The sequence below is a fragment of the Mirounga leonina genome, unplaced genomic scaffold (genome assembly GCF_011800145.1).
Source record: "Mirounga leonina isolate KUSES-001 unplaced genomic scaffold, KU_Mleo_1.0 Mir_94, whole genome shotgun sequence".
NCBI lineage: Eukaryota > Metazoa > Chordata > Mammalia > Carnivora > Phocidae > Mirounga > Mirounga leonina.
Window position 1 is genome coordinate 53,041,342 of NW_023270855.1, and position 22,392 is coordinate 53,063,733.

The 22,392-nt window shown below is 60.7% G+C and overlaps 2 protein-coding genes across 5 annotated transcripts in view; one reads left to right on the top strand and one right to left on the bottom strand.

Moving 5' to 3' along the window:
- The window catches only part of CAMSAP3 (calmodulin regulated spectrin associated protein family member 3), a 14,972-nt gene extending 5,570 nt beyond the window's left edge, over positions 1–9,402 (top strand). Inside the window, exons 2-19 of one of the 4 annotated variants that reach the window (XM_034997247.1) lie at positions 419–672; positions 989–1,111; positions 1,191–1,286; positions 1,476–1,508; positions 2,426–2,473; positions 2,704–2,842; positions 3,414–3,553; positions 3,638–3,731; positions 3,805–3,859; positions 4,013–4,086; positions 4,342–4,411; positions 4,506–5,967; positions 7,034–7,173; positions 7,255–7,562; positions 8,025–8,124; positions 8,443–8,555; positions 8,643–8,761; positions 8,855–9,402. In XM_034997247.1, the coding sequence (XP_034853138.1) occupies positions 419–672; positions 989–1,111; positions 1,191–1,286; positions 1,476–1,508; positions 2,426–2,473; positions 2,704–2,842; positions 3,414–3,553; positions 3,638–3,731; positions 3,805–3,859; positions 4,013–4,086; positions 4,342–4,411; positions 4,506–5,967; positions 7,034–7,173; positions 7,255–7,562; positions 8,025–8,124; positions 8,443–8,555; positions 8,643–8,761; positions 8,855–9,160 (3,674 nt within the window). In that variant the 3' untranslated portion in view covers positions 9,161–9,402. The remainder of the gene's footprint in view (positions 1–418; positions 673–988; positions 1,112–1,190; positions 1,287–1,475; positions 1,509–2,425; positions 2,474–2,703; positions 2,843–3,413; positions 3,554–3,637; positions 3,732–3,804; positions 3,860–4,012; positions 4,087–4,341; positions 4,412–4,505; positions 5,968–7,033; positions 7,174–7,254; positions 7,563–8,024; positions 8,125–8,442; positions 8,556–8,642; positions 8,762–8,854) is intronic. The other 3 variants (XM_034997244.1, XM_034997243.1, XM_034997246.1) reach the window with 3 other exon arrangements.
- Positions 9,403–10,539: 1,137 nt separating this feature from the next.
- Positions 10,540–22,276, bottom strand: XAB2 (XPA binding protein 2). Its single transcript, XM_034998224.1, has 19 exons — positions 22,206–22,276; positions 17,178–17,326; positions 16,818–16,941; positions 16,421–16,618; positions 15,559–15,693; positions 15,309–15,473; positions 14,614–14,758; positions 14,162–14,313; positions 13,960–14,079; positions 13,676–13,807; positions 13,447–13,578; positions 13,242–13,355; positions 12,108–12,270; positions 11,829–12,019; positions 11,621–11,743; positions 11,364–11,535; positions 10,965–11,094; positions 10,748–10,857; positions 10,540–10,647 (listed from the first exon to the last, which is right to left on the bottom strand). The coding sequence occupies exons 1-19, from the start codon at positions 22,254–22,256 to the stop codon at positions 10,586–10,588; spliced, it is 2,568 nt and encodes an 855-aa protein (XP_034854115.1). The 5' UTR covers positions 22,257–22,276; the 3' UTR covers positions 10,540–10,585.
- Positions 22,277–22,392: the final 116 nt, after the last annotated feature.

Below are 22,392 nucleotides of genomic sequence, written 5' to 3' on the forward strand. Positions count from 1 at the left end.
CAGGGTGTAGAGTCTGCTGAAGGCCTGGGTCTGAATCCCAGGGTGTAGAGTCTGCTGAAGGCCTGGGTCTGAATCCCAGGGCCAGCGTTGCCCAGCTGTGTGGCCTTGGGCAGGTTTCTGGAGTTACCTGTTGTGCCCTGGCTGTTGTTTCCCAGGCTGGTGGGCCCCCCCAGGGAGATCGATTAAGCCATCTTGTCATTGTGATTGTTCTTTGCGGGCCTCCAAGCCCACCCACCTCCCAACAAGCCCCTGCGCAGGCGGCCGCCTCCCCTCGGGTCCCAGAGCTGCCGTCCCCCTGCAGCGCTGTGCTCTCGCACCGCCTGGAGCCCCTCCCTCCGGCGCGCTCCCGCCCGTCCCGGTGCCGTCCTCCCTGCGGGCGCCCGGGCCCTGACCCGCCGTCCCCCGCCTCGCCCCACAGAGCATGTGCCCTCGGAGCTGTGGGAGCCCTTCTACACCGACCAGTACGCGCAGGAGCACGTGAAGCCCCCGGTGACGCGGCTGCTGCTCTCGGCCGAGCTCTACTGCCGGGCCTGGCGCCAGGCGCTGCCGCAGCTCGAGACCCCCCCCAACCCCTCGGCGCTGCTGGCCCTGCTGGCGCGGAGGGGCACAGTGCCCGCGCTGCCCGAGCGCCCCGTGCAGGAGGCCGACCTGAGGCACCAGCCCATCCTCATGGTAGGCCCCGCCCACCAGCCCCGCCCTGCTCCTCCCTAAAGGCTCCGCCCACCAGGCCTGGCTCCTCCCCAGAGGCGCCACTCTGGCCCTTGAGGCCATGCTTTACGGCCCACCAGGGGTGGTTCTTCCAGGATCCCTATCCTGCTCCTTCCCGGAAGCCCCACCCACGAACCCAGGCCCATCCCCAAAGCCCCTCCTACTTCAGGCCCCGCCCCCACCCGCCCAACCTTGAGGTACTTCCTCCTCTTCTCCCTCAGAGGCGAGCGGAGCCCCCATCCCTCGCCCTGGTCTCACCCTTCAGCCCTTACCTCCACAGGGAGCCCACCTAGCTGTCATTGACGCCCTCATGGTTGCCTTCGCCTTCGAGTGGACAAAGACACTGCCCGGTCCTTTGGCCCTGGCCAGCTTGGAGCATAAGCTCCTTTTCTGGGTGGACACGGTAGGTGGGGTTAGGCTGGCATGGGCTGGGGGCCAGGATCGCCCGGTGACCGGAGCTCTGACCTCTCCCTGCTCCCCAGACCATCCGGCGGCTGCAGGAGAAGACGGAGCAGGAAGCTGCCCAGAGAGCCTCTCCTGTGGCCCCTGCAGATGGGGTGGCCCCAGCACAGCCCTCGGTGAGGCTAGGGCGATGGACGGATGGACGGACGCAAGGACAGTTGGATGGCTGGGTGGGCAGGGAAGGGCTGCACCTCGAGGCCGGTCCTGCACTCGGCGGGGGGGGGGCGGCGCTGGAGGTGACTCTCTCTCTCTCTTCCCTCTCCCCTGTGCCTCTCCTGCTCTCCCCTCTGCCTCTCTGGCATCAGTGCCCCACACGCTGGTATTGGAAGCTGGTTCCTGTAAGTGGGGCTGTTTCTCCGCCCCGTCTGCCTGCCTTGCTTGTCGCTTTGTCTCTCCATGTGTCTGTTCTGCCTGCCTGTCTGCTCCCTCTCCTACTTCTTCCCAGCTGTGAGCAAAAGACGTGGGACCCCAGCCCTGGGGGACAGAGAAAAGCCTTCTGTAGCCTCAGAGAGGAGAGGACTCTCTGCTGTTAACTGACCGGGCAGACCTCTCCCCAGTTACCGTTCAGGGGGATGAACCTCCCTTCCCAGCAATTAAGAGGGCAGAGCTCCTCGGCTTGTCCATCTTAGCTGAGCTGGGAGACTTCCGGCACTTCTGAAGGGAGGACTCTTGCCCTTCAGACATATGGATCCTGACCCCAGTGGCAGGGCACATGGAGAAGACCCCTTTAGTCAAGAGGAAGACCCCCCAAACCCAGAAGAAGGGGGAAGAACCTTCCCAAGACCCCGGTTTCCCTAAGGACAAGTCCCAGCTTTGTTGGTGGTGATGGGGGGGGGCCTCCATCCCTGAAGTACAACAAGGGGCAAGTGACCCCTGCAAGTGGAAGGCTTTGGGCTGGGTGGGATCCCTGCCTTTGCTCACTCTGGGGCCCCCTTCCTTCCACTCTCGGGCCTGGGTTGGGGGTTCCTCTCCTTCTGCCTCCCTGCTTCCTCTGCATCCCCTCCCCAAGCTGGGGCCTGGGTCTTTTGTGGGGGGAGCCGGGGGGAGATTCCCTGCATGGGAGGCTGCTCTGTGGGGTCCCTCCAGGCTGGGAGGAGCTGGGGTCCCCAAAGCCGGCCAGAGCGCAGTCGGAGCTGGATGGCCAGGGCTCATGACAGGGTCGGGGCTATCTCCCCCTCCCCTGGAGGTGTGCTTGGGGGCCCAGCAAGTCAGCACCCCTCCCGCCCCGCTGACGGCTGCTCCTCTCCCCCCCCAGCACGCAATTGCCTTCTGTTTGAAGGAGTCGGGGAGCAAACCCCCCATGGTAATGTATCCCCCGCCCCGGGGTCCCAGGAGTCCTGCCCCAGCCCTCGCTGCTGGCCTGGCTGCTCGCTGCTACCCTTCCCCCCGCTCCAGGCTGGCCCCACTCTGGCTCTGGGACCCCCAGCTTCACGCCCCCTCATGGCGGAAACCCCAGGCCTCCCCACCCAGCCTGCATGACCACTGACTTGGGGCCAGCCTGAGCCTCTGACCTAACTTGGCTCCCACCCGCAGATCCGATACCGCAAGGACCGAGCTGTGGCCCGACGCGCCCCCTGCTTTCCAAACGTGACCACCCTCCAGGATCTGGCAAGTGGGGCCGCACTAGCTGCCACAATTCACTGCTATTGTCCCCAGCTCTTGCGACTCGAGGGTGAGTGCGCGGGCCTGGGCCACACTTGTCCTTGGGAGCTTGGCACCCAGGCATCTGCCCCCGAGTGGGGCAGTAATTATGAGTGCAGCTTCCAGAACTGGTGGACCGGGGCTTGCACATTTTTTCCCCCAGTTAGCTATGTGACCTCACACAAGTGTCTAAACTTCTCTGCGCTTCATAGAATTCATTCCTGCAGCAAATATTTATGGAATGCCAGATTCTCTTGTAGGTGCCAGAGATCCAGTGAGAACAATACAGATGTGCTCCTGACCTCAGGCAGCTCACATCCTAGTTGGGAGAGAAGGACAAGGAGTTCAGCCAGGAGAACATTCTGGGTGTTAGGGGCTCCACGCGGGGCCAGGTGGTCAGGAAGAGCTTTTTGAGTTGAGTTCTCGCGGAACTAGTTCTCCAGGCCGTTGGGAGCAGATGCAGAGGCCCGAGGAACGGCCTATCCTAGTACCCACTTTGGGAAAGGCACCTAGCATGAGGCCCGGCCCATAGGGCCCTCGCTTCCCCAGGGCCCCGTCCTCCTCCCCACAGAGCTGGGGACCCAGGTATCCTGTCCCTACAGAGGTGTGTCTCAAGGACCCCATGTCCGTGGCGGACAGCCTGTACAACCTCCAGCTGGTGCAGGATTTCTGTGCCTCCCGCCTTCCTCGCGGCTGCCCGCTCTCCCTCGAGGACCTGCTTTACGTCCCACCGCCCCTCAAGGTAAGGTCACCTCGAGGCCTTGGGGGCCGAGGCAGGCGTCCGGGGCCGTGCGTCCCATTGGCTGACCCTGCCTTCTGCCTCCAGATCAACCTGGTGGTGCTGCTAGCCGAGATGTTCATGTGCTTTGAGGTGCTGAAACCTGATTTTGTGCAGGCCAAGGACCTGCCTGACGGTCACGGTGAGGCCTGGCCCTGGGTGTGGGGCGGGGTAGGGAGGCCAAGCCCTGCCTGACCCTGCTATCCCTGCTGCAGCGGCCTCCCCCCGGGCCACGGAGGCCTCTCCCGCTCAGAACAGCAGTGGCTGCAGGTACAGTTTCCCTGTTGGGTGAGTCTCCATGGCCATGGTGGGCTCTTCCCCTTGCTGGGCGCTGCGCCAGGGCTAGGGGATGCTCTCTGCTCCACTCCTGGGAGAGGTGAGCAAGGCCGGGCGGTCCCTTGGCTGACGTGCTTCTCTTGGCAGTTCTCCTGTCTTCAACTTCCGCCACCCGCTTCTGTCATCCGGCGGCCCCCAGTCCCCACTCCGTGGATCCACAGGTGAGGGCAGGGGTACAGCTGGTCACTGGAGACCCCTACCCAAACACTGCCTTAGCAGACTTCATGTCTCCTCCTGATCCCTCCACTGGGTCCCACCTGAATGACCCCGTGGTGACCCTCACTGACCCCTCCCACCAGCGGCCCCCAGCTATCTGTCCACATAATGCCCCATCAGTGACACCCCCTGGCAGACCCCACCCAGGGCCCAGCGACTCCATAGTGACCACTGAGTGACCACTTCCCACCTCTCCCCAGGCTCACTGAAGTCCTCCCCGTCCATGTCCCACATGGAGGCCCTCGGCAAGGCCTGGAACCGTCAGCTCAGGTGAGTGCATCTCAAGGGCCAGTGGAGCAGACTGGGCAGGGGTGGGGCTGGGGCTTGTCCCAGGGGCTGACCCCCCCCCCCTCCTGCCGCCCAGCCGTCCCCTTTCCCAGGCAGTGTCGTTCAGCACCCCCTTTGGCCTGGACAGCGACGTGGATGTTGTCATGGGAGACCCCGTCCTACTCCGCTCGGTCAGCTCGGACAGCTTGGGCCCCCCGCGCCCTGTGCCAGCCCGGACCCCCGTCCAGCCGCCCCCGGAGCCCGGAGACCTGCCTACCATCGAGGAGGCCCTGCAGATCATCCACAGCGCTGAGCCCCGGCTGCTCCCAGATGGGGCCGCCGACGGCAGCTTCTACCTCCACTCCCCTGAGGGCTCCTCCAAACTGCCACTGGCCTCCTCCTACCCACTCGACGGGGTCTCAAAGCCACTGCCCGCTGCGCCCACCCAAGCACCCAGCTACGTGCCCCACCCTGAGGGCCCCCTGAAATCGTCTCCCTGCCCGGCAGGGGAGCTTTCGAAATCGCCGGCCCTGTCTGAGGGCTCCCCGAAGGCAGCAGCTTCGTCCCCCGCGGCCGGCAACTCTGAGGTGAAGATGACCAGCTTTGCTGAGCGCAAGAAGCAGCTGGTCAAGGCCGAGGCCGAGGCAGGGTCCCCGGCGGCCACCCCTGCCGCAGCAGAGGCCCTGAGCTCGGAGATGAGTGAGCTGGGGGCCCGGCTGGAGGAGAAACGGCGGGCCATCGAGGCTCAGAAGCGGCGCATCGAGGCCATCTTTGCTAAACACCGCCAGCGACTGGGCAAGAGTGCTTTCCTGCAGGTGCAGCCACGGGAGGCTGGAGGGGAGGCGGAGGCGGAGGCGGAGCCCGGCCCGGTCCCTGGTGGGGAGCGGCCAGCGGGCGAGGGCCAGGGCGATCCGGCCCCACGGCCCAAGGCAGTGACCTTCTCACCCGAACTGGGCCCGGTGCCCCCCGAGGGGCTGGGGGACTATAACCGGGCGGTCAGCAAGCTAAGTGCTGCGCTGAGCTCACTGCAGCGGGACATGCAGAGGCTCACGGACCAGCAGCAGCTTCTCCTGGCCCCACCCGAGGCCCCGGGGCCTGCCCCGCCACCTGCTGCATGGGTCATCCCTGGTCCCACAGTGGGTCCCAAAGCCGCGTCTCCCAGCCCTGCTCGGCGTGCCCCAGCTGCCCGGCGCAGCCCCGGGCCCGGCCCCAGCCCAACACCCCGAAGCCCGAAACATGCACGGCCAGCAGAGCTGCGGCTAGCGCCCCTGACAAGAGTGCTCACGCCTCCCCACGATGTAGACAGCCTCCCCCACTTGCGCAAGTTCTCGCCAAGCCAGGTGCCTGTGCAGACACGCTCCTCTATCCTCCTGGCGGAGGGGTCACCACCCGAGGAGCCTGTGGCCCGGCCTGGCCTCATCGAGATCCCACTGGGCAGCCTGGAAGAGCCCACAGCCGAGGACGAGGGAGATGGGAGCCCCCCTGGTGCCGAGGATTCCTTAGAGGAAGAGGCGTCTTCAGAGGGAGAGCCCCGGGCTGGGCTGGGCTTCTTCTATAAGGTGAGAGTCACCTAAGCCAGTGGGGGAAGGGACCGGGTGGGTGGCCACGTGCTCAGGGAGTGGGATCACTGGTGGATAAACCGGGAGGTGGATAGCCAGGTGGGAGTGGGCAGACAGGCAGGGTGTGTGTGGCCAGATGGGTGGGTGGGTAGAGGGACAGCTGGATGACGGATGAATGGGTGGTGACAGACAGATGGACAGGAGTAAGTGGACAGACAGGGCTGGGGTCTTCCATGGCACCTCCTCCCTCCTCTTCTCTCCTTCCCACTCTCCCCACCATGGCCCTGCCAGTCCCCCTTCCTACTCTTCCATGTCCCTGTTCTCTGTCCTCATAGCTCCCCCAGCCTGGGCCAGTGGTCTCACCTGGACGCCTGCGGTCACGTGCTGACTGGCCTCTACCATCCATCCCCCCAACTCCTCCGTCCTTGGCCATTTTCAATGGCCAATTCATTTTTTTTTTTTTTTTTTTAATGTAAACTGGATCCTGTCAGTCCCCTACTTAAACCCTTCTGCAGGTCCCGTTGGTCTTAGAAAAAAAAAAAAGTGCTTCCCACGGCTTTGGGCCCTGCTCACCTCTGACCTGTCCTATGCCCGTCTCCCTCGCTCCACCTCCCAGCACCCCCCCCTCCCCCTTTCCATGCCTGCTAGGCTTGTTCTAGCCTCGGCGCTTTTGCACTTGCTGTTCCCTCTGCCTGGAATACCCTCTTCACCTCCCACCCCCCCCCCAGTCAAGTCCCTGTCCTTCTCCAGGAAGGTCACCTCCAGGAAGCCTTGCTTAGTGCCCTCAGGCTAGGATAGGTCCCTCCCTACACTGTAGACTGGTAGCTGCTGCTGATCTATCAGGTCGCCTTCCCCACTGGGTTAAGCGCTTGGTGTGAACAGCACCCAGTCTGGCTTGGTCCCCTTTTTGCCCCGGTACCCAGCTCAGGGCTGTGCACAAAGCAGGAGCCCGCTAAGTGCCTTCAGACCAGTTACACAAGGGAAAGGAGGGGTGAGTGGTTAGCAGGCAGGGTGGACAGAAGTACTAGGGGAGGGATGGCCAGCTGGACTCGGTGCCTGCCTCCAGGATGAAGACAAGCCCGAGGACGAGATGGCCCAAAAGCGGGCCAGCCTGCTGGAACGGCAGCAGCGGCGGGCAGAGGAGGCGCGGCGGCGGAAACAGTGGCAGGAGGCCGAGAAGGAGCAGCGGAGGGAAGAGGCCGCACGGTGAGGCTGGGGGCTGCCCGGGACCCCTGCCGCCAGTGAACCTGTGAGTGGTCTGACTGCTCGGTAACTCTTGATCTGCAGGCTGGCCCAGGAGGAGGTGACTGCGGGCGTCCCGGCCCCCCCAGCTCCTGTGGCCCCCACAGCAGCCCCAGCCCCTGCCGGGAGGGCCTCAGCTGAGGAAGAAGTGGGCCCCAGGCGGGGGGACTTCACTCGGCTCGAGTATGAACGCAGGGCCCAGCTGAAGCTGATGGATGACCTTGACAAAGTGCTGCGGCCACGGGCTGCGGGGACCGGGGGGCCAGGCCGGGGCGGGCGGAGGGCCCCCCGGCCACGCTCTGGTTGCTGTGATGACTCGGCCCTGGCACGAAGCCCTGCCCGTGGCCTGCTGGGTAAGGACTCTGTAGGGCTGGGGCGTCAGGGCTGGTGCCTGCCCAATGCTCGTGTCCAGGGCTTGCCGAGACCCCCATGAGTACGTGGGGTGAAAGGGGTCTTGGGGAGTTGCCCATGCCTGTTCGACTTCCAGAGGGATGTGGGGGTACAGTGGGGCAAGGCATGCTGGGCAGAGCTGGCCTAGAGTTCTCTCTAGAGCTTAAGGGACACAAGGCTCTCTCAGGGATGTTTAGGAGCAAGAGCTTTGGGGGGGGGCGTTTCCTCCCGCCTGCTGGGCACAGCCCCCTCCTCCATGGGTGGGCAGAGGTCTGTCTCAATTGGAGTGCACAGGGTGAGGGTCTCAGGAGGCGGGGCTGACCCCTTGTTCCCTCCACAGCCTACCACGTAAGCGCCCCCCCACCCCCCAGGCCCTGTGGAGGCAGGACTGTGGGTAGGAATGACCCCATGCGCTCTTCTCCCAGGCTCCCGGCTCAGCAAAGTCTACTCTCAGTCCACCCTGTCACTGTCCACCGTGGCCAATGAGGCCCCCAATAACCTTGGCGTGAAGAGGCCCACGTCTCGGTGAGTGTGGGCCAGGCAGGCCTCTCAGGGTCCGTGTGTGTCTTGCTGAAGGGATGAGAGGACGCAGTCCTGTGCATGTGCACAAGGGGGGCTGTTGACGGGCCTCAAGAACACGGCCGTGTACCCGAGTGGGGGTGCACCCGAGCGGGGACGCAGGCATCTGTGGCTGGCGCGCGCACAGACCCACACACACGCACACCCCCCACCCCCGCTCCACAGGGTCCTAGGTCCGTATCTTCCCTGGTCCCTCTGCCTCTGGGGAGGCTTCCCTGACCACTGACTGCATCCCCATCCCCTCCTGTCCACCCCCCCCCCCAGGGCTCCGTCCCCATCCGGCCTCATGTCCCCCAGCCGCCTGCCTGGCAGCCGTGAGCGCGACTGGGAGAATGGCAGCAACGCCTCCTCCCCAGCGTCGGTGCCCGAGTACACAGGTAAGTGGGGCCGGAGCTGGCGAGCCCCAGGCCCTGCCTGTCGCCCCCCCCCCAACCCCCAGCCCCGCTGACTGCCCCGCCCCCCAGGTCCGCGGCTGTACAAGGAGCCCAGCGCCAAGTCCAACAAGTTCATCATCCACAACGCCCTGTCTCACTGCTGCTTGGCGGGCAAGGTGAACGAACCGCAGAAGAACCGCATTCTCGAGGTGAGCCTGCGCCGGGGGCTGGGGGGCCAGCGGGGGGGCGGGGGAGGGTTGGGGGCCCTGCCCACTGGCGAACCGGTTGCACCACCCCACCAGGAAATTGAGAAGAGCAAGGCCAACCACTTCCTGATCCTCTTCCGCGACTCGAGCTGCCAGTTCCGGGCCCTCTATACGCTGTCCGGGGAGACAGAGGAGCTGACCCGCCTGGCGGGCTACGGCCCCCGCACGGTCACGCCTGCCATGGTCGAGGGCATCTACAAGTACAACTCGGACCGCAAGCGCTTTACCCAGATCCCTGCCAAGACCATGTCCATGAGTGTAGACGCCTTCACCATCCAGGGCCACCTCTGGCAGAGCAAGAAGCCCACGACTCCCAAGAAGGGCAGCAGCACCCCCAAGTAGCCTTGTCCCGGTGGTCCACCAGACAGGCCCCAGCCGTCGGCCTCCCGGAGGACAGCCTGGAGGACAATCCGTTGGTATTCCTGGGTCTCGTCTGTCCCCAACCTTGTTCGGGTAGGGCTGGAGTCCCTACCCCCTAACTTCTGTCCTGTCCTGCTGTGGGGGCTGAGCTGGGAGGTTCAGGGACTCAGGGCTCAGCTCAGTCCCCTGTCTGTCCTCCCCACCTTCTTGAATAAAATAATTTAGAAAGAGCTTGAGTGTTGTTGGCATCTCCTAACCCTAACCTAGTGACATCTCTGAGAGGTTTCCTTTCTCCTCGATAGCTCTGATGTGGTTCCTGCCATGGCCCCTCATGGCCGCTCCTGGGCCACCTCTCCCCTGATCTCTCTCCGTGGCCGCTCACTCCACTTTTCTCCTCCACGTAGATGTTATTGGCCTCTCCTGTCATTTGGTCTGCGGCCAGCTGCTAAGCTTGATCTCTCTGGCTGTCTCTGTTTCTAGGCTCGGTTCCCACCACTAGAAAGGATTCCCATGTCGCTCTCCTACGAGCCCCTCACCCAAGAGTCTGGGTCTGTCCTTGGCATTGCCACGGACGTCTCCGATGTAGGCCCCACAGCGGGAGCTCGAGCCGGCCTGAGCTCCTAGTCTCCCTGTGGCTCCGGCACGGGACCAGCTCCCCCGCTCCCCCCACCTGATGCCTAATGGCCTTTTCTGTCTCACTCGCTTCTCTCCATCCCCAGGTCCCGGCCAACGACCTGACTCCCCCTCCCCCCCGCCCCCCCGCCCCCCCCGCCCCCCGCCCCCACGGCCCAATCCCTCACAGCCCACATGGCCTGTTCAGGGCACAAATCTGATTATATCCCTCAATGCTTAAAATCCCTTAATAGTTTAGAGCCCACTAATGGCTTCCCAGAGCTTAGGCCTAAGGACCACGCCCCGGCCCTGGCCCAAGGCTGAGGACTACTGGCTGCTGTCCAGGGCGAGAAGTACCTTGCGAAGCCTGCCGACCTGCCTTCTCCTGAGAGGAGGTCAGCGCCCTGGCTCAGGAAAAAACAGTTTGGAGAGGGAAGGCTGAGTACCTCCACCTGCTAATGTGGGTACCGGCTGGCAAGACCTGGGCAGTCCAGGGCAAGGCCCTCAAGGAGGCCTCAGGCGGCAGAGACTGGCCTCTGAGTCCTGAACTGGCTCTGCAGGGTGAGGGTGGGGCGTGTGCCCTGGCCTGGAGCCCAGCTGCCCCACCTCCTGCACCAGCCAATCTGGTGGGGGTGGGGGGTGGGGAGGGGGGGGCTGGGCCCAGGGCCAGAGCACCACTGAGCAGGCAGTCCGTATGGGCACCTGGGCAGCAAGAAGGGCGGGCAGGAAGGAGGCTCAGACTGACATACACACATAGGCTATATTAGGGGGGTACAGATGGGGGCAGGGGTGCAGTCAGTCCTCCTTCAGGCTCCCGAACACGGCGGCTGGCACACTCTGCTGCTCCAGCCGCACCTCTGGAGAAGGGGGGGAGGCAGGGAGGACGTGGTCACTCCAGGAGGGGGCCCTGCCTCTGCCTCCCCCCAAACCGCCCAGCCTGTCTGGCCGGCCCCTTACCATTGGGCTCCAGGTCCATCTCGTCCTCGTCCTCGTCCTCGCCCAGCTCAATCTCCTCCGGGTTGGCTTGCTGGGCCAGCTCGGCCAGCTCTTCCCGGGAGGCGTCGCTCCTGCAGGCAGGCAGGGGTCAGGGAGGGGGCCACACCGCCCGGCCTCCCTGGCACCTCCCCTCTTATTAAACAGGAGCTGCCTCACTCTCACCGGCCCCCACCCCTACCTCACAAACAGGATCTTGCTCTGGGCCCGTGGGGGCTGGTCCCGCTCGGCCTCAGCAGCTAGCTGCTCTGCCCGCTGCTCCAGCAGCTTCATGTCATCCATGCCGCTCTGCCCAGGGGCCAGGTCAGACACTGGGGGGGGGGGGGGGCACGGGGTCAGACAGCATAAGCGGGTCCTGCCCTCCCCACAGCCATACCAGCCCCCACCACAGCCCACACCCACCTTGCTCTGGGTGCCCCAAGCCGTGTGAGCACCCAGCCCTCAAGGAGTTCCCAATTTCCAGTGGGGGAGGTGGAGGTGGACCCCCAGTGCTCCCAGACAGGAGGTCAAGGCTAGGCAGAGGGCAGAGGCCAGGCCGAGAGGACGTGGCCAGGGTGAGGGGTAGCCCGCAGCTGCTCACCGGTGCCCGTGGCGCTGCCCGACACCTTGAGCATCTGCGAGGCCATGAAGTTGACCTGAGTGTTGTATGTGGCCTGCACGCTGCGGCGGATCCGCAGCATCTCCCGGATGGTGTCCTCGTTGCCGTGCCGGACCTCGAAGTCCTTCCACGTTTGCCAGAAAGCCCCAGTGGTCTGTGGAGGGTGGGCGGCATGCGCGTGAGCCGGCTGGCTTGGCTGCAGCCCACCCCCCTGCCCGCCCACCAGGCTCTCCCCCTACCCGGGGGTCACAGATCTGGGAGCAGAAGCTGTAGATGGCGCGTGCCCGGTCGATCTCGCCAAGCCTGCACTCCATGTCCGCGAACCGCAGGCACATCTCCCGGGCGTGCTCATCCGACAGCACCTGCTGGGTGGAAGGGGGTGGGCGTCAGCGGGGTGCGCAGACCCTGGGCCGGCCTCCAGAACGGCCCCCCGCCCCCACGGGGCACCTCAATGGCCTTCTGGTAGATGCCGCGGGTGTGGGTGACGCCGTAGATCTCGGCTGCGCGCTTGATGTAGATGTTGAACATGTCGTACTGCTGCGCGGGCTCCACGGCCCTGGTGGCGCGCTCGTACACAGCCATGGCGTGCCGGGCCAGGCCCCACTCCTCCTCCAGCTGCGCGTACAGCAGGTACAGCGCTGGACGGGAGGCCGGCGGGTCAGGGGCTGCGGCCTGGCCCGGGCTGCCCCGCCCCTCGCCCGCCTCGCCCCGCCCCGCCCGCCTCACTCTTGGCGTATTTGGGAGGACAGCCGTCCAGCGCCTGTTCAAAGAGGTCCCGCGCTCGCTCCAGCTTGCGGCCCCCGTAGCGGGCGATGAACTTGGTCAGGTAGGTGCTCCAGATGTCGGACACGTTGGGCCACTTGAACAGCGAGATGCCGCGCTCGTACGCCTGCCCCGAGAGAGGGAGTCATGCGTGGGAAGGCAGGGCGAGCGCGCGTGGCGCCCAGGCTGCCGGGAGGCTGTCCCCGTCTCCCTCGGGCTGAGCAAGGTGGCCTTTCCCTCGCCACCCCTCCCTCCAATCACGACGCAGTCAAAAGGGTCTGTATGCCTCCCTAACAGACTGCAAAGCCCCCAATGACAGGGCAGGATTTGGACTGACCAAGTCACCAGGAGGTAACGTTATGGGCAGGGGACTTAGAGGCAGGGGTGGGGGGGACCTCTCAGCTCTGCAGACACTGGAGCCCAAAGCCCTGCGAGGAGGTTCACATGCCAGGGCCAAGGGGCAAGGCCTGCGTCACTCAGGCCGGCGGTGGCCTGTGTGTCATGTCGTGTACAACCTCCCCAGCTGTGTCCGGATAGTCTCCACACATAACCCAACACGTCAGGCAGCCTGGTGGGGCCTCACAACGTGTACACGCGGAGACCTACAACCCAGGGCCTGAGTGACAGGGCGGTGACAGCCCCCACACACCCACACCAACCCCCCCCCATACACACAGAAGCAGGGTGAACGGTGTCCCCCAAATTGCTGTCAAAGCCATAACCCCAGGACCTCAGAATGGAACTGTACTTAGAGATGAGGTCTTTAAAAAGGAAATGAAGATGAGATTGCTATAGTGGGCCCTAATCCAACGACTGGAGTCTTTAATGAGATTAAGACACAGACACACACACGGGGATGACCACGGGAGGCCACGGGAAGAAGACGGCCACCTGCACGCCGAGGAGAGAGGCTCAGGAGAAACCAGCCCCGCCAACACCACAATCTGAGGTTTCCAGCCTCCGGGACTAAGACGACACGTCTCTGTTAAGTCCCCTGGTCTGTGGCACTTCGTTAGGGTGGCAGAGCACGCTAACACAGTGCCCGAGGCACTGAAGAGGACACACTGCTGTCTGGGGCCCCCAGGTCACCCCCCTCACCTTGAAGCTCTCCTCGAAGTACTTGTGCTCCTCCAGGAACATGGCGTAGTTGATGACGATCTGGGGCGTGGCGATGCGCAGGTCCAGGATGCGGTCATACACGGCCTTGGTGGACTGCGGGGCAGGGGCGGGTCGGAGCATGTCCGGGGCAGAGTCTGCAGCCCCAGCCCACCCCCTGCCACAGGCCCTTGGCCACGCAGCTCACCTGGAAGGTGCCCAGGCTCTCCTCTAGGTCAGCGAGCATCGACCACACCTTCAGCGACTTGTACACACGGTTCTGCACGGGCTCCGAGCCGTCAAAGTACTCGGCTCGGCGGGCGGGCAGCGCGGTGGCCTTCTGCAGGGAGCCCGCAGCGGAGGGCGGAGCTCAGGGACGTCCGGGGCCTGGCCACACGCCCGCCCCGCCCCGCCCCCAAGCCCCGGCGTGCACTTACCCGCAACAACCGCAAGGCCTGGTCATAGTTCTCGTGCCGGAGCTCCAGCTCGCCACACTCACACCACACGCTGGCCAGGTCGTCCACCTGCCTGAAGCTCACCTTGGTGGCCTTCTCCAGGATGATGCGGGCCTGCCAGGGCGCAAAGAGGGCCGGCTGAGGCCCGGCCTGCCCTCCCCCGCCCCCGCGAGGCTGCACGTGTACACCGCTCAGGCAGACGTGACTGTGCCTCCTGTGTCCTCTGGCCAAGGCATCTGCGCGCGCACACACGGCACAGCACTCACATCGTCCAGCTGTCCGTTGTCCTCGTAAAACTTGGCAAACGCGACCCACAGCGTGTGGGGCTTGCCTGTCGCCTTGAACGGGTCCACCGTCTGCACAGCCTCCGTGTATGTGTTGATGATCTGGGCGGGAAGGGCTGAGTCAGGGCCCGGGCCGGTGGGGGAGGGGGAGCGGCAGGGCCGAGGGGGTGGGGCCGCCACGCACCTCCCGGGGGCGGCCCTGGTGCAGGGCCACGCGCTTGTGCCACTCGTGCACGTGGTGCGGGTTCTGACGCAGCAAGACGCTGTTGAGGAGCAGGGGCCGCCGGCTGATGAGCTGCTCGAAGCGGGCCAGGCGCAGCTCCAGGTCCACGTCATCTGCTCCACGTGATGAGGGCCACGGAGCAGAAGTGAGGGCCTCGGCGCACAGTCCCCACTGAGTGCTCTGGGCTTTGTAGACTCACCCCACTGGCCACCCGCGCTGGAGGTGCATCCCTCGTCCTGGCTACTCTCCGAGGTTCCACGACCACCCTGGCCCCTCGGCCGGCCTCCCTCCCTGCCGGCCCCCGAACCCGGAGATGCACCGCTCCCCTGCCCCAGCCACTCAGGACGCTCGGAGCCCTGCCCGCCAGCCCGGCCTTCTCCCCTCACCAGCCCAGGACCGCCGTGGAAGCTCACCTTCTTCCTCCCGCCCCAATTCTGAGGCTGTCTCCATCTTGGCTGCAATCATGCTCTCCTCAAACTGGGCATAGCTGTCGAACACCTGGGTGAAGTCCCGCACGGTCATCACGGTCCGGATGGCCTCCTCATACACATCTCGAGCCTGCGGGCATAGGAAGGGTGAAAGGAAGGTGCTGGCTGCCCACCCGTGTGAACACAAGGAACCCAACGGTGCCACCCTGGCAGCGGTCCAGAGCCGGGGTCGCCCAGCTCTGTCAGGCTCTGAGCAGTGGCACTCAGCAGAGCCATGACTAGAGCCATGTCCCGGAGCTGTCCCCTGCCCCCTGCCCAGCCAGAGCACTCTCCCCGGCTCTGGCCCCTCCCCAGTAAGCTGACAGTGACGGTCCCTTACGTAGAACCAATGAGGCTTGAGGGAAACGCGTGTAAGGTGCCTGACACCCAGTAAGACTCATGAGGTGACCGACCCCCGTGCCAGGCTTGGTGGGTTCAAGGCCACCCACCCAGGAAGAACTCAGGTCTGGCCAACCCCAAGGTGGGCATGCTTGCCAGCAGGGCTGGACCACTTCTCACCTTCAGGAGGGCCGTGCACCTGGGTGTGTTTTCTGCTCCTGCACATGCCCACGGGCGTCCCCTGAATGCCGTCCGCTCGAGGGACCGCCCCCCTCCCCTCGCCGGCTCCCGGGCCCGCTCACCTTCTCGAAGTGGCCGCTGCGGATGTAGTAGTCAGCCAGCGAGCACCAGAGCTTGCCTAGCTGGTCAGTGAAGCGGGTGAGGCCCCCGCGGATGATGGCATCCACATTGAGCGACTGCACCTTGTCTGGATTCTGGGAGATGAGGTCACAGAGCTCGTGCCACAGCTGCAGTGTCAGGAGGAGAAGTCTGAGGCCTGCTGCGCACGGGGGCGAGCCGTCCTGCCCCGCCCCCGGCCCCCCACAGGCCCACCTGGTAGTTGGACTTGCCGGCCTTGGACACGAAGCGCTCATCATTGACCACGGTGGCCAGGCGCTGCGCGGCTTCATCCAGCCGGTCGCTGGACTTGAGGTACTCGATGTACTCCTCTGCGCTCTCGGGGCTAAGCTGCATGGCAAGTGGCCCCATCGGCAGTCAGGGGGGCTGAGGAACCGTACCACGACAGCCCCTCCCGCTCGGCGGCTCCAGGGCAGCCAGCCACCACTGTCCCCCGATCAAGAGCCAGCCCTGCCGACCCAGCCTCAGCCACCCCTGTCCAACCTGGGTCCCACCAGTGTGGCTTCGGCCCCGCAGGTCCAGCCTAGGCCCCACTGGTCCAAGGCCAGCCCCAGCTGGTCTGGCTTGGACAACAACGGTAGAGCCTGCACCGTCCAGGCCCTGCTGTTTACCACAAGCCCCCTGGCCAGAGAGCACTGTGTTAAGACTTTCACAACGTATGACACTTGTTAGAAGTTTAAGAAAGCCACACACCATCCGCACCCGGTTTCCACCTGGAGACGCTCCCACAGCCATTCATCTCACATTCCCCGCCCTCCTGCGGTAGCGGTTTTCCTGGTTTATGTGGTCAGCTCATGGGCATCTGTCTGCCCGGTTAGACCAGGAAGTTCCACGCATGCAGAGACTGCCTCTGTCACGCTGTCCCAGGACCTGTCTTGGTACCGGACACGCAGCTGCTGCTAGCAAGTATGTGGAGAATAGACAAATCGCCAACAAAAGCCTACCTCAGGAAGCCTTTTCCCCACTTCCTGTCAGGTGACATCCTGCAAGGGGCTGGTGTCCAGGGAGCCAGTTCTGGGCCCCTCTTGGCGCGAGGTTGCGCCCCCGCCCAGCTCACCTTGAGGAAGCGCCGGTAGCCCCGCACGGCTGTCTCAGGCAGCGGGTGCGAGCGGAGGAAGCGCAGGTACAGCGGCCAGATACGAGAGTGCTGCGTGATGGGCAGCGCCCGGAGGGCACGGTCAAACGTGCGGCGGGTGTGCGTGACGCGGCCCTGGTCCATCAGGAACTGGCAGTAGTCCAGCCACAGACGGGGCATCTGCAGGTGTGGGGGAGAGGCGTGCTGTGCGCTGCGGGCGCCACGGCCCGCCACAAAGACCCCCGCTGCCCTAGGGCCCGGAATGCAGCAACACCCAGAACCCCCTCCTCCAGGACCCGGTCTAGCTCAACCACAAGTCTACCGAGGCGGCAGGACTCCCAGCTTCGTGCATTTCCCGGGACTGAGCCCCGCCCCCCACCTTGTGCATGAACACAAAGGCCCTCTCGTGGCAGTTGTTGGCATCTTCGTAGGCAGGGTCAGTCACGCAGCGACGCTTCACCTGTGCCCGGCGTGCCTTCAGGTATCGGTACCAGAGTTTGTAGCTGGGGGGGGGGGGTGGCAGGAGGGGACAGAGGATGACTGGTCAGCCTTACGGACCCCTAGAACCCTTCGCCCTGCCCCCACGAAGCAACTGCTGGGAGAAGGGGCCTGGGGAAGCATGACAAGTCTCAGCAATGGGGGGACGGCTACTTGGTGCCAAAACAAGAGCCATCCCTGGGGACCTCCCGCCTGGTTCTGTTAGGACAGGATTGGGGGGGGCGGCTGGAGCGATTCCCACCTGCAGGGCAGCAGCTTCAGCGCCCGCTCATACAGCTGGTTGAGCCTGGGCTTTGGGGCACCTTGTTTGAACTCAATGTAGCGGAGCCAGCACTTGACCGAGAACTGGTTCCGCATGATCTCCTCCTCATAGGGGAGGTCCTCTTCCTCCTGTGGGAGCCAGGGAATGGGGAGGAGAGAGACCTGCCCTCAGAGCCTGGTCCCAGGTCCCCCTGTTCATCAGAGCCAGGTCACCCAGACACCCAGATCCTAGGGCTCAGGTCCGGATCTTACTCCTTGGAAATCTACTGCCCACCATCTGACCCAGATCATCAGACTCCTGAATCAGGGTTCTAGGCCAGACTCCCGAGATTGTCACCCAGACACCACTCTTTTGGACTTCCAGATCGAGCCATCCACTCTCTGGCCCAGATCACCAGATCCCTTAGACTCCCTGGTCCAATGCCAGGCCTTGCTCAGACCTGGACACCAAGCTATAACTCCGCACAACGTGCCTCTTCCTGAACACCAGGCCTTTGGCATCTCAGGCTCCCACGAGCCAGAGTGTAGCTCAACTCTGCCCCCGAACTTGGAAAATGAATAAGGAAACCTCTTTTGAAATGGAATGGGGAAGCCCTGAAGGGAGAACCCTCATGCCCTACCATCTGTCAATTGCAGAACCCCCACAGGAAGATTTTCTCCTTGCCTGGCAACAGCCCAGCCAATGAGAGACTGCCATAACTCAGTCAGTGAGAAGCCATCACCACCCTGAACCGGCACTTTCTTCTAATAGACTTTCCTTCAAAGCAACCCGTCCCAGCTGACTCCTTTTTCTCTACAAAGTGACATTCCTCTCCTTTGTTCTCCAGACTTGCCTTTGGTTTTACCAGAGCTTGCATGTTCCTATTTAAAATTCCTCTGCCACTCTTTTTTTTTTAATTCTTATTTATTTATTTGACACAGAGAGAGACAGCGAGAGAGGGAACACAAGCAGGGGGAGCGGGAGAGGGAGAAGCAGGCTCCTGGCTGAGCAGGGAGCCCGATGCGGGGCTCGATCCCAGGACCCTGTGATCATGACCTGAGCTGAAGGCAGACGCTTAACGACTGAGCCACCCAGGCGCCCCATCCTCTGCCACTCTTAAATAAACCCATTTTGCTGGTAAAATAACTAGCAGTTTTATTTTCAGGGTCGACAGAAGCTAGACCTTTCCCTCAGGAGAAGTGTGGACCACCACTAAATCTCACCACTAAAAACCCGGTGAAGAGGCCAGGCCTCAATAAGCATACCTCAGGGATATTGCGGGTTTGGTTCCAGACCACAGTCCAGTGAGTATCACAATACAGTAGGTCAAGTGAATTTTTTGGTTTCCTAATGCATATAAGTTATATTTACGCTATACTGTAGTCTATTAAATGTGCAATGGCATTATGGCTAAAAAAATCTACATATCTTTATTAAAAAATACTTTCTTGCTAAAAAATGTTAATCCCCATCTGAGCTTTCAGTGAGTTGTAATCTTTTTGCTGGTGGATGGTCTTGCCTCCATGGTGACAGCTGCTGACTGACTGGGGTGGTGGCTGCTGAAGGCTGGGGTGACTGTGGCAATTTCTTGAAAAAAGACAAAATAGTTTGCCACATCAATTCAATCTTCCCTCCATGAACGACTTCTCTGTAGTATGTGATTTGGTTTGATAGCATTTTACCCAGAGTAGGACTTCCTTCCAGACTGGAATCAATTCTCTCAAACCCTCTGCTGCTTTGTCAACTGAGTTTATGTAATATTCTAAAAGCTCTGGGGGCGCCTGGGTGGCTCAGTTGGTTAAGCGACTGCCTTCGGCTCAGGTCATGATCCTGGAGTTCCAGGATCGAGTCCCGCATCGGGTTCCCTGCTCAGCTGGGAGTCTGCTTCTCCCTCTGACCCTCTCCCCTCTCATGTGCTCTCTCTCTCTCTCATTCTCTCTCTCAAATAAATAAAATCTTTAAAAAAATAAAATAAAATAAAAGCTCTGTTGTCATTTCAACAATCTTCACAGCATCGTAGATTCCATCTCAAGAAACCCCTTTCTTTGCTCATCCTTAAAAAGCAACTCCTCCACTCAAATTTTATAAGATTGCAGCAATGCAGTCCCATCTTCAGACTCCACTTCTAATTCTGGTTCTCTTGCTGTTTCTGCCACACCTGCTGTTACTTCTTCCCCTGAAGGCTGGAACCCCTCAAAGTCATTCATGAGGGTTGGGATCAACTTCTTCCAAAACCCTGTTAAGGTTGATACTTTGACCCCTCCTCATGAATCAGAATGTTTTTTGTTTTTTTTTTAAGATTTTATTTATGTATTTATTAGAGAGCAAGCGAGAGAAAAACAGCATGAGAGGGGAGAGGGTCAGAGGGAGAAGCAGGCTCCCCGCTGAGCCCGGAGCCCAATGTAGGACTCGATCCCAGGACTCCGGGATCATGACCGGAACCGAAGGCAGTCGCTCAACCAACAGAGCCATCCAGGCGCCCGAATGTGAATGTTCTTAATGGTGAATCCTTTCCAGAAGGTTTTCCATTTGCTTTTCCCAGATCAATGTAATTGCTATCTATGGCAGCTATAACCTTATGAAATGTATTTCTTAAATAATAAGACCTGAAAATTGAAATCACTCTTTGGCCCGTGGGCTACAGAATGGATGTTATATCAACAGCCATGAAAACAACATTAATTTCATTGTAGATCTCTGTCAGAGCTCTTGGGTAACCAGGTATATTGTTAATGAGCAGTCATTATTTGGAAGCAATCTTTTTTTTCTGAGCAGTAGGTCTCAACACTGGATTCAAAATATTTAGTAAACAGTGTTGTAAACAGATATGCCATCATCCAAGCTTTGTTGTTCCACTTATACAGCACAGAGTAGTTTTAGCTTAATTCTTAAGGGCCCTAGGATTTTTAGAATAGTAAATGAGCACCAGCTTCAACTTCAAGTCATCAGCAGCATTAGCTTGATGACTTTATGAGCAATAGAGTCAGCCTGTCCTTTGAAGCACTGAAGCCAGGCACTGACTGCTCTTCTCTAGCTATGAAAGCCCTAGATGGCATCTTCTTCCAGGAAAAGGCTTTTCCATTTATTTAGAAGTCTGTTTGGGGCACCTGCGTGGCTCGGTTGGTTAAGCGTCCAACTCTTGATCTCAGCTCAGGTCTTGATCTCAGGGTTGTGAGAAATAATAATAATAATAATATAAATTTTAAAAGTCTGTTTTGTATACTCACTTTCATTAATTATCTTAGTTTTTTTTTTTTTTAAGATTTTATTTATTTATTGGAGAGGGAGAGAACACACACAAGCAGGGGGAGCAGCAGAGAGAGAGGGAGAAGCAGGCTCTCCACTGAGCAGGGAGCCGGACACGGGGCTTGATCCCAGGACCCCGGGATCATGACCTGAGCCGAAGGCAGACGCTTAACCAACTGAGCCACCCAGGTGCCCCTTAACTAGATTTTCTTTTTTTTAAGATTTTATTTATTTATTTGAGAGAGTGAAAGGGAGAGCACACAAGAGGGGGTAGGGAGAGGGAGAAGCAGACTCCCTGCTGAGTAGGGAGCTCAACACAGGGCTTGATCCTTGGACCTTGGGATCATGACTTGAGCTGAAGGCAGACACTTAACCGACTGAGACACCCCAGGTGCCCCTAGATCTTCTGATTAACTTGCTACAGATCCTACATTGGCACTCGCTGCTTCACTTTGCACTTTTGTTATGGAGATGGCTTCTTTCCTTAAACCTCACGAACCAACCTCTGTTAGCTTCAAACTCATCTCCTGGAGCTTCCTCACCTCCCTTAGCCTTTGGAGAACCAGAGTTAGGCCTTGCTCTGAATTAGACTTTGGCTTAAGGGGATGTTGTGTCTGGTTTGATCTTCTACCCAGACCACTAAAATTTTCTCTAGAACAGCAATAAGGCTGTTTCACTTTTTTTTATCATGTGTTCACTGGAGTAGCACTTCTAATTTTCTTCAAGTACTTTTCTTCTGCATTCACCACTTGGCTGTTTGGTGCAAAAGGCCTAGCTTTCAGCCTATCTCAGCTTCCAACATGCCTTCCTCATTAAGCTTAATTATTTCTAGCTTTTGATTTAAAGCAAGAGATATGTGACTATTCCCCTCACTTGAACACTTAGAGGTTATTAATTGGTCTAATTTCAATATTGTTATGTCTCAGGGAGTAGGGAGGCCCAAGGACAGAGGTGGGCAATAGCCCATGACGCAGTCGAAACACATACATTTATTAACTTCCCCTTTTATTTGGGTGTGGCTCCTGGTGCCCCAAAAGTAATGGAAAAGTTTGAAATACTGTGAGAATTACCAAACGGTGACACAGAGGCATGAAGTGAGCAAATGCTGTTGGAATATGGTACCAACACACTTGCTTGATGCAGGGTTGCTACAAGCCTTCAATTTGTTAAAAAAAAAAAAAAAAAAAAAGAGAGAGAGAGAGAGAGAAAGAAAAAAAGAAAACAAAAAGAAAAAAACTCCTGCAATATCGGCGAAGCACAATCAAAAGACATGCCTGCGCTCCAGATACCAAGATACCAAGGCTTGGACTCTTCAGGATCCCACTGGCCATAGCCTGACCAGCTCCACATCTGACTCCAGAGTTCTCCTAATCCAGACACCAATCCTTCATTTCAGAAACTACAAGGCTCCGGGCCAGACCTAGGCCGTTACTCAGAACACCAAGACTTTACCACAGAAACCAGAGCCCTGGCTTTGGGTCACTAGCCTCTACTTCAGACGCCAGATCTCTACAAGATTTAGCTATGCGATCCACCCCTCTCCCCGCGCGCTCCCATTTCCACCGGAGGCCCGGGTCGCCTGGCCCTTAACCTCGACAGCAACTCTTCACTCAGACCACCTGGACTCAGGCACCAGAACTTTGCTCCTGGCCAGCCGGGCCCACACGCCCTGCCCTCGGTTGGACAGAGTTTTTGACCCCAGGCGGCCAGGCCTGAAACCCCTGAAGCATCCAAGCCCTGTGCTCCCACACGGGCCGGCCCCCGACCCCGCCGCGAACTCACGAAAACGAGGTCCGGCCGCTGCGGCCGGGAAACACGCGCCATCACCACCATCTTCCTGGCTCTCCAGGTACGGGAAGGAGTCGTGTTATAATGACGCCTCCCGCTGAAGGCCCGCCCCCCGGGGCCAGGCCTATTTCCTATTGGTTGAACCCTTTCCAACCCCGCGGACAGCGTTTGTTGACTTTCG